General features: G+C 45.1%; 1 protein-coding gene across 1 annotated transcript in view; it reads right to left on the bottom strand.

Moving 5' to 3' along the window:
- Positions 1 to 11,098, bottom strand: part of KALRN (kalirin, RhoGEF kinase) — a 721,807-nt gene that overhangs the window by 636,029 nt on the left and 74,680 nt on the right. Inside the window, exon 3 of the mRNA XM_019522566.1 lies at positions 5,021 to 5,213. Within this exon, the coding sequence (XP_019378111.1) occupies positions 5,021 to 5,173 (153 nt within the window). The 5' untranslated portion in view covers positions 5,174 to 5,213. The remainder of the gene's footprint in view (positions 1 to 5,020; positions 5,214 to 11,098) is intronic.

Consider the following 11,098-nt stretch of genomic DNA (forward strand, 5'->3'; position numbering starts at 1 on the left):
GCACTGTTGAAAAACTCTTCCAAGGAGACTCTCAGCTCTATCCACTCATCATGATTGTAGTCCAAGGATCCTTCGAACTCATCAGTCAGTTGGGAAGGATCAACAAGCTTTGCCAGGCCTTCAACAGAAACCATACTTGTCTAACGTGAGAAAAAAAAAATACCTGAATTAGTTTTCATTGGCAAACCAGCAATAATGGTGGACTCTGCCCGTGACACAGATTACTTTCCTCACAATACATCTCTGAAATAATGTTGTCAAGAAGGCTGGGGCCTGTATTTAATTCTGACAAATTAAACCATATTTAACACTGTTATTTTCATTTAACCGCACTGCTTATTCTTTGAAAAGATCACTGGAATCATATCCATTTTTCTAGTTAAAATGACCATCCAAAACACATTGAGAGAGGCTTCTGCTGCAGATTCCTTTAACCTGAAGTGCATATTCTTACTGAGCATGAAAGTATTGTTACCACAGCCTTTGGCTATCCTGACGGGAATGTTCACTAAGTGGATAACATGAGATTACAATGAATTCTCTTATTTGTATTATATTCAGGTCAATAGTGCTATTGCGACAATAGTTTTAGGCATGTGAATAGAAGCAGGTACCCTTCCCTGCCAAAATATACAGCATACTGCTTCTTATTTTCTTTCAGATTATTCCAGTTGGCTTTTGGCACAGACAGATCTTTTTTACACTATTACTGTCTAATGCGATTGAGCCTAAATCAGTGTCATTGGAGTATTAATAACAAAAAATTGCTGTGAATAGAAAGAATCAGCTGTGAATCACACAAAAATCAATATGGGACAATACTCCCATTTATTGAAACTTGGCTAACTGAAATTAAATAAAGGCCTTTTCATAGTTTTCATAGATTTCATAGATTTTTCTAGTTAAAATGGAGTCCAACCCCCTGCCTTGGGCAGGAAAGAGTGCTGGGGTCAGATGACCGCAGCCAGGTGTTTGTCCAATCTTCTCTTAAATACCTCCAAGGAAGAGGACAGCACCACCTCCCTTGGAAGTGTATCCCATATTCTGGCAACCCTCACTGTAAATAATTTTTTCCTGATGTCCAATCTAAATTTGCTCTCCTTCAGGTTGTGGCCATTGGTTCTAGTTACCCCAATGGGCGCCCTGGTAAGCATCACATTCCCTATTTCCTGCTGTCCGCCCCCACCCAATGAGTTTGAAGACGGCCACAAGATCACCTCTCAGCCTTCTCTTGTGGAGGCTGAAGAGATTCAGGTCCATTGCTAAATCGGTCCTCATAGGGGTTTTACTGCAGGCCTTTAACCAGATGGGTGGCCCTCCTCTGAACCCTTTCCAGGTTATCTACATCCCTTTTGAAAAAGACTCAGAACTTTGTAGGAGTGAATGCCTCCATGCTGGATGGCAATTCACATTCATCTTGCACAAATATATATAGATATATATATTTTCTTTAACTACCAGCCTAGGTTTTCATTAATAACTGGAGATTTGGGGTGCCACCATTTTTGGTTACTCGGTTTAAGACACATGGCTGGATGTTCAAACAGTACTGCTCACCTAGACTCCTTAAAAAAAAAAATAAAAAAAATCAGGCCACTGAGCAGTATCTCAGTTTTGGGACCCAAATCACTGGAGGCACCCAAAGTCATAAAATAAGTGAAAATGTGGGTGATTTTCCTTTAAACCTTCAGCTGAAGCCAGACCCCACTTGAAGTTAGGGGAAGGCCATTATGCTGAATTCAAAGAAAGTAGCTACCCAATGGTAATTCCAGGATCTAAGTTAATAACAACCTGTTATTCCAGTTTCTTATGACCTCCTAAAATTACTTCTCATAATTCTGCAACATATAAAAATGGCCTTCTATTAAAAGACACGCTCAGATAATTATGAAAGCAAAGAAAGCAAAGCGCTGACTGGAGTAGTTGATTTAAAATCCTTTTGCAGTTCCTTCTTGGAAAAGGTTACTTGGTGGAAGAGAGGGGGAACAGGAAGACAATTTAAATATGCATTTAAAATTTTAGAACCTGTCAACCTGGACATTGACCCTTTCAGTGCTTAATATGATCATTCAATTGAGATTACAACTGCTCGTCAACAAATGCGCTTTATCGCTAATATGTAATATTCCAACCCCTGTTTGTTGAGCCCCTGCCACATACTCTTTCCCTTATCACAATTGCAGTTTTGACAAGATAATATGGCAGGACTTTTTTATTTAAGGAGTTCTGCACACCTATTTGTTATTTAGATTTGTTCCCTTTGAGAATTATTTTGAAATGAATATGAATACATTACCTAACTTCAGGAGGGATGGATGTGCTAAGACAAAGTAACCATCTATCTGCTCTTCTCTTTCTTTGAAAATGCAACCAATAAAAATAAAAAAAACACTGTCTGCTTATTCAACCACATCAGGAGGAAAGGAAAAATAATCTTCAAAACACCTCTGAATTAATGATAAGCAGGCTTCTTGGGCCATCCTTCACAATAACACAAAGTTGCTGGAGTCTGCATTAGTCAATCAAGTGTCTGCCTTGCTCACTAGCAGCTTAAGGGGAAATGAAGTCTTTAATGCAGAACTAGCTACAGCTGAGTTTCCTGACCCAAATCAAGATAATCAGCTCTCACCGAGGGATGGATTCCACCAAGCATTTCTTTTATTGAACACAAGGACATAACCTGCCCTTAAAACTGGTGCTAGTAGTTATTAGGCCAGATAGTCTGTGGAAAACCTGCATAGCTCCATGGATTTCTTGCATACCTTGCCCCAGATGAGGATGCTGGGTTTTACCATGGCAGTAAAAGCAGTAATATTATTTCTGCCCTCTGGATGGGCACAAACCCATACACACTGCTCCGTGCACATAAAATCACCTGGTCTAATAAATGCATGTTACTCCTAGCTCTATAAAAAGTGCACAGCTGTTAATATGAATAGCTTTTCTTTGCATGAATGGTGGATTTACATGAGGGTGGGAGCTGCACGGCTACCCAAGCCTACCTACCATTTTGCAACAGCAGCTCCGAAAGGAATTCACCAAGGGCACCCACATGTCCCTAAAGTGTCTGCAGGCAGAGAACAGGATGTAGGGCCACTTAGGAAACAAAAATCATCTTCATTTATGGCAGCCTGTACCATAAGCAAGCACCTAGTGGAACTAGGAATATTACTCCTTACACTGTCTCAGTGTAGTCAACCCAGCACCCTGAGAAATCATGAGCCAGACCTCTAAAATTTACAAGAGTGGCTTAAAATCATTAAATAACTTAAGAAAGAAAGAAAAGACATTTGCAGCTTTTTTGTTGTCCTTCTGGTCTTTGAAGCTTTAGGGCAATGTTGTCTGCTCCAGAGTTTTTAGGAGTGAGAAAGTGTCTAAGGCCCAATATCAACTTGAAATGTATATGCAAAAAGGGGTCTCTCTCTTGGTGGCTTGCAGGGAGACTCCTTATGCTCCACTTCCCTGCTGTGGTGGAGCTACAATACAATGTCCTTCATCTCCCACCCATCACTAACCTCTGCACCCATCCTGTCTCCTTTCTGCTCTCTAACATCCCCATTAGCCACTTTCCTGCAATCCCTAAACCTACCTCTGGTCCCCTGTACTCTGCTCCCTCTACTCGTCCCCTATAGCCTTCCCAGGGACTCTGCTACTCTCCACAGGGTCTGTGCCAGAATGGCATCTTGTTTAGGTCTCTGAACCATTCGGTGGTTGTAACTTTAGACTTACTGAGCACGTCTACATGTTCATTAATGCACCTTAGTTACTGTGCATTCAGTTTAATCTCTACGCTACTGCGCAGTATTATTAGGCTAATGCACAGTAAGCGTTTCGTGTAGATACGCCCACTAAGACTAGTAGCAGGTGGCATCCTCCTTTTTTTCAGGGCTGCCTCGCTTCCAGGGCAGAGTGCACAAGCTTGCATAGTGTATCTTGATGGCTTCAGCCCCACTGACAGCAATGGGAATGGCCACCTTTATAAATGAAGGAAAAATCCCAAATCAGCAGCCTTTCATCCTGTTTTCAAGAGAAAAGAGACGAAAGGAATTTCTTAAGAATGTGAGAGTTGTGATCAAAGTCATTACGAGTGGTAGCAGTAGGCTGCAGGTCAGGTGCCCACCGCTGTTCTTAAATACATGCTGAACAGTGAGAACCTGTTGAAGTTGCATTAACTTCAACAGATCTTTAAACGTGCTTACCTGTGCTGTTGAATAGCCGCGCTAAACCTACCCCCTCTGAATGACTATGGGCTAAATTCTATTCTGAGCTATGCTGATGTAAATTCAGAGCATCTCATGGAAGTCAGGGGGTTTACAGTAGAGTAAATACATGAGCCAAGTATGGGCCTTATCTTAGCCATGGGGTAGAAAACAAATGCAAACAAACTGCATAATGCATATAAGCTGATATACATATATTTTGCATACCAGAATTTTGATTCTGTTTGAGTAAGAAACTGGCATTCTTAGAGAAATCAAGAAGCCCTGGCTGAAGCTAAATGCTTTACCTCCACCATTGGGAAAGTTAATAAAATCCTCTCTAATTACAAAAGTGTTGCCTGTATTTTGTACCACTCAAAAAATCCGCTTAAAGCATTTTGTCATTAACATAGCTGGTGAAAAATTCAATGGTAAATCTTAATTAAAGTAATGAAAATAGTTAGATAAACCTTTATTCTAAACGCCTCAAATTAATGGAGCCATTAACTGAAATCTGTTAAAAGAGGCCTGAAAGATGAGCCCATGCAGTTTTGTGCTTTAAGTTTTATCTCTCTCTTAGAGTATCCCACCAATACACAAAAAAAATAGTTAAAGGGAAGAATGAAAGTAACATAGCCACAAAAAAGACCTGAACATAAATGTCCTGGATGTAACAGTGCCCTGGACAGAGGACTGCCTACAAGCCAAAGTTTTGCTGAGTTCTTGAAGATGCTGAAGTGGATTTCAGAGTAGAGGTGGTTTTCACCCTAAACCTGATTGGAGAAAATCCATTGCAAAAGATTTCCAATGTGGACTCTCACCTCAAAGATGAATTTGGAACTGCCAAAATTAGTTTTCTGCTTCTGCCAGAAGTTGTCAGGTTTGATGATCAGGGCAACATGAATCTCAGCAGGAAAGGCTTCCTGAAGGGTCTTCAGCAAAGGCTTGATCAAGTCCCATTTGGATCCCCGCATATCAATGATAACAGTGAATCCTCGTTTACAGACATCTTCACTGTAAGAATAAAAGCACAGCAGGATAATTAATATCGTCTACAGACACATTAAGATCCCACTTCTGTTGTTAGCATTCAACACTTTAATGCAAAGCATAGAATAACGTAATGCAAGGAATGGGATAATATAGGATAATGGTTATAAAGCGTCTTAAGAGTTTTACTGTAATCTAATATGAATTATATGAATAGTTACATTTGTATATTATCTCCTGAAAATATGCAATTCAAACAGGCATTAGAAATTTACATACTTTCCTGGGTTTGTATATAATTATATGTATACCAGCCAACTGCCTGTCAAGAATGACAGGGGGAGGAGCACCGCCACCCACCACCCCACACCACTGCTGCCTCCCAGGAACGGAGGGTCGGGGGGGAAAGCTTGCACATTGCGGCAGCCGCCGCTGCTACCCACTGTCTAGCACTGGTGCCACTCTGCATTTGGCTGCATGCCACCCGACCCCCACTCTGTGTCTGGTCCCCTGTGCCTCCCCCCACACCCTGCTGCTCAGTGTCCGGCCCTGCGCCAACACCCCCCCGCCCCGGCATCCAGGCCTGCGAGCCCCCCACTGCTCTGTGTCCACCCTGCATCCAAAGGTGGATTAATGTGTGCTGTGGCCCTGGGCAAACACAAAATTGGAAGCCCCCTCCCCCCACAGGAGCTGAGCTGGGGGGGGGGGGAAGAAGGCAGGGCACTTTCCTCTCCTGGTGCTGGCTGGGGAGACTGAGGGTACCCTGCCAGGCTGGGGGTGTGGGGGCACATGCCCATCTCTTCTCCCTGCTCCCTGCCCCCTTGTCCCGCTATGGCCAAACATACACACACACACAGATACGCACACAGTACTCTCACTCACTCTCTGCACATGGACACACAGACACAAACACACTCCTTCCTGCCATAAACACAGACACATGCACGCACACTCACGCATGCACGTGCACTGACACGTGTGCACACACACAGACATGCAGGCGGGCGCGCACTCTACTCACTCACCCTCTGCACACGGACACACAGACACAAACACACTCTCCCTGCCATGAACACAGACACACGCATGAACACTCATGCATGCACACGCAGTGACACACAAGCACACAGACACATGCAAGCACACATGCAGATGGGTTCATTCTCTAGTCACTCACTCTCTGCACATGGACACACAGACACAAACACACTTTCCCTGCCATGAACACAGATGCATGCATGCACAGGCACGCAAACACAGACGTATGCATGCACACATGCAGATGGGTATGCACTCTGTTCCCTCACTCTGCACATAGACGCACAGAGACAACAGTCTGCCTGCCATGAACAGTCTTCCATCCCACTCCGATGCCCATCACTCCCAACCCGCACACCCCTCCCCACTCCAATCCTTGCTGGTGCCTCCACTCCTGACCCGCAGCCCCCTGGCACCGTCAGTGCCCCACCCCCCACTCCCAACCCACTGTCCCCCACACTGCTGCCCCTCACTCCTGACCCACAACCCTCTGCCCCCCTAGCCCTGCCCATCCTGAAGCATTGTGGCTCTCATTCATGCAGGTGGCAGTGGAGCATGTCCAGCATGCTGAGGGGAGAGGAGGGGAGGCTTTTGGCCCCCCCTGCCCTGGGATAGGGCTGCAGTGTCCTGCGGGCAGCCTGGCCATGGCCCCCCTCCACCTACCCCCCTCCCCGGGCAGGGGCTCCTGGCTGCTCAGCCCCCGGAGCACAGAGCACGGGCCCCGGCACCTGCACTGATGCCTGGTCACAAAGCCCCACACTGGCCTCAAAGCCCCACTGCCCCTTTCCCCACTTGAGGGGCAGGCAACCCTCCCCTCCTCTTTTTCTCTGTGCTTCTGGATGAAAGATGGGAACAAGCAAGGACACTACCTTCTCCATGTTGAACACTGAGTTAACCTCAGCTCATCTTGTCCCTGCACTTTATAGAGGTCCCTCAGGGAAAGGACCACAAAGTTTTCCCATGGCCCCCACACAGCATTCAGGTTCTAAAAAAACCTCAACATTTAATTAAGAAAGGAAGTTTCTTCCTCTCTTAGCTGTAATGATAACTTTCCAACTATGAATCATGTTAAACTTATGGAGCTTCCAAATCTGCATAGGGCCCAAAACTCCCCCACTTCCCAGCAGCTTCACCGGCACATGAATTCTTAAAGTTCATTGACAACGCTTTAAAAATGTCAGTGTTTCCATATTGCATTATTGATCATTTTCCCTGGGAGTAAAGCACATGGGTGCGTGGTATGTGGGAGATGTTGTAGGGAAGGAAATGCAGCAAGAAGAAACCGTACAGAAAAGGAAGAAAGAAAGAAAGATACAAAAATAGAAAGCGGGGAAGGTAGAGATCCAAAGGGCAGAAAAAAATTAGATGGTCTTAAAGTTGAGCATCTTTTTTCATGGAGTGATGGTGAATGCAACACTGGGGGCAGGACAAGTAAGCAATGATCACTAAAAGCTCAGTAACTACGTACTGATTTCACCTTTGATTTCTGTGCCTACAGCAGAAGAAATGCTGCAAACTCAAGAAATGCAAATTCTAGCCCATGGACCACCATTTCAATGGAATATAATATCCAGTCCTTTTCAATACCTTTATCAATGATTTGGATGAGGGGGTGAGGAGTTCCTTGGCCAAGTTTGTGGATGACACCAAACTATGGGGAAGCATGGTCACACTTGAAAATAGGCTGCAGATACAGGCGGACCTACACAGGCTGGCAAGTTGGGCAGACTGGAATCAGATGAAGTTCAATGTCGAGAAATGTGAAGTGCTCCACCTTGGGACGAGCAACCCCCAACACACCTACAGGCTTGGCAGCACCAAACTGACCAGCCCCACAAATGAAAGGGACTGGGGTGTAATAACAGACCACAGTATGAATATGAGCCAGCAGTGTGACGTTGTGGCCATCAGGGCAAATAATACCCTGGCATGCATCAATCGATGCATCTCCAGCTAAACTAGGGAGGTGATTCTTCCACTGAGACCACAGCTGGAGGACTGCGTCCAGTTCTGGGCACCGCACTTCAAACAAGGACATGGTAAAGCTCAAGAAAGTCCAGAGAAGGGCCACCCATATGATCAGAGATTGGCACAGCAAGCCATACGGAGAAAGGCTGAGGACCTGGGACTCTTCAGCCTGAAGAAGAGAAGGTTGGGAGGGGGCTTGATAGCGACTTACCGCTACATCCGGGGCATACATCAAGGGCTTGGTGAACAACTGTTCACCCTTGGGGAAAACCAGGAGTAATGGTCACAAACTCCTGGAAGACCATGTCAGGCTCAACATTAGAAAAATCTAGACAGCTAGGGTGTCCAGACTGTGGATTGGCTCTCTCCAGAGGTGGTGCAATCGCCTGCCCTGGAAATCTTCAAGAAGAGACTGGACGGTCACCTTGCTAGGATCACTTGACTCCCAGTCATCTTTCCTCCCTGGTGCAGAGTGCTGGACCCAATGATCTGAGGTTCCTTCCAGCCTCTTACTGTCTATGAATTTATGAATCCCAGGTTAGACTAAGGACAGGTGTTTTAAAATGGTTGTACACATTGGTGTTACAATGCATATTCAGAAAGGGTCTCAACAGTAGCACATCTTACACTTAGACCCCATCACACACTCCCACTGTACATGAACTGCCTAATCTTCATATATACCAGGGTTCCTCTTCACTACTTTGGTGATACAAAAGGCCTGGTGATATAAAAGGTAGAAGGCTGCAAAGAAAACTTCCTGCGACTAACAATCAGGTTCCATCTACTTCACTGATGTGCTTATACAAAGATCATCTCCGAATTTTGTGGTTGGAAGAGGACCAATCTACAAAACAGACACTGAACTTGAACTAAAATGGGCTCATGAACTAGAACGAACACAACATGCAAAGTTCCTACTTGCTTTTGGTTACACTCATGGTTTCCAGGCATAACGATACCATTCAGGATGACATGTGAGAACAACAGACAGGATGCTACCAGAGATAAAGTGTTTTGCTTACTTTAAAACCCCACCTATATTACTAAGAATAAATGGCATTGGTGACCATGGATGGATCTAGGATTTTGTAAAGCGGGGTGTGGGAGCAGGGATCGGCACTGCAAGGGAGGATGCACCCCCCTGCCCCCACTGCTGCAAGCAGACCTCCCCATCCTAGGATTTTTTTTTAAGTCTGAACATCAGGTAAGAATCATGCCCCTGGCTCTTGGTACATCTTCCCCTCCCCTGCTCACCAGCTCCAGTGTCCCCACCGTTTCCAGCTGACCTGCGGACAGGGGAAGCTCTAGAGCCAATCTTGCCCTGCTCTGACCAGGCCGTGCAGGGGCCAAGCTCAGCTGGAGCAGCCCCCAGGGTGGAAGCAACACGGGGACTCCTTTTCCCTGCCTGACTCCCTGGTTTTTTCTCCACCAGCCTGGGAGCAGGCTCAGGGAGGGGGAACCTGCCCAACACCACTGCTGCTGTCCCCAGCTGAGCCAGCCTCCATGCAGCCTGGCTAGAGCAGGGCAGGAGCAGCTGTGGAGCTCCCTCTGCCCCTAGGTCAGCTGAAGACAGCAAGAACAGAAGCTGTGGAGAGTAAAATAGGGGGCTGGGTGCCAGGAGCATTGAGCAGGAGAAATACTGCTCTACGGACTTAAAAGAAAATCCCCAGCTGCTGCTCCCGCAACATGGTCTGGAAAGGGACTGCCACCATGTCACTGCACTCCCACTGGATCTGCCCCTCTTCCTGACCTCAGGAGAAGCACACTAACAGAGTTCACCATAATGCTCTTTGAGCAGCTTTTAAGGTTACAGTTAGCATGGAAAATAAGGAAGAAAAACAAAAATACACAATACACAGAACTGCCCAGTTATAATTGTATGCTAGCAAGAAGCTAGTGCTGTCAAAGCAGACAAGCAGAATCAGCTGCCTTAATACTGCTGATGCATCCAGAACAAGCTGCATTAAAATGGTGAGCCCAAAAGCAAAACTAGAGGGACCAGATATTTCCAGACTGCCAGGAGGGTAAATCGTGTTATTCTTCCCTTGCCTTTTACTGGGAGGTTAGATATCTGACTCCTACCATGACTGAATCTAAAATGGTTGTAAACAGGGCTTTGTCATTGGTATTACTGTCTCCTACCCTTTGGTACCCGAGCGGATACAAATCATTGAATCAAACAGAAGTGAATTTAAGTTGTTTTTTTCTTCTGTTGCAAAAGTTGTACAGTGTTTTTTTGCAGTTTCTGCCAGGTCAACTCACATGCTATACTGAACTGGCATTTCTAGGGGTGGCTTTTGCTTCAAGCAATTGGCAAGGAAATTAAGGAAACGGCTGCCCATAGTGGCATAGTGAATATCCCAATAACAGATGTAGCAACAACTGGCATTTCATCCAGCTTTCCTTGAAAAATGGATGAGGAAAACACCACTGAGGAAAAAGCCAATATTAACTATATCTCAGCTTTCTATAGCTCCTGCCAGCCCACCAAATCTGATTTCTAACTGTGGATGTGCTACAGATTAATGTAATACTGAAAGATGAATATCAAAATTCCCTGCTTATCTATCCAGAACAGTAATGTCCTGAAAAACTGAAACCAGTTCCAACAGGTCTTGAAACCTTGGCAAAAGCCTGACCTTTAGCCCAGTTTGGCAGCTCAAGTTATTAAAAATCAAAGTGACACATGCTTAAATAACCACAATGATGTGAAGTTGAGTAGTAAGGCTGATAATCAGGAATCCTGGTTTTCTCTGTTTAAAAATCACAGATTCTCTGATAAAACACACATGCAAATTCTCTAATTAACCCACCCCCCAAATCCATGGCTTTCCATGATTAAAATGAAATGTCACTATATATATATATATTACACACACACACACACACACACACACACA

This window comes from Gavialis gangeticus, unplaced genomic scaffold (genome assembly GCF_001723915.1).
Source record: "Gavialis gangeticus isolate Ggan-Ray unplaced genomic scaffold, GavGan_comp1, whole genome shotgun sequence".
Classification (NCBI taxonomy): Eukaryota; Metazoa; Chordata; order Crocodylia; family Gavialidae; genus Gavialis; species Gavialis gangeticus.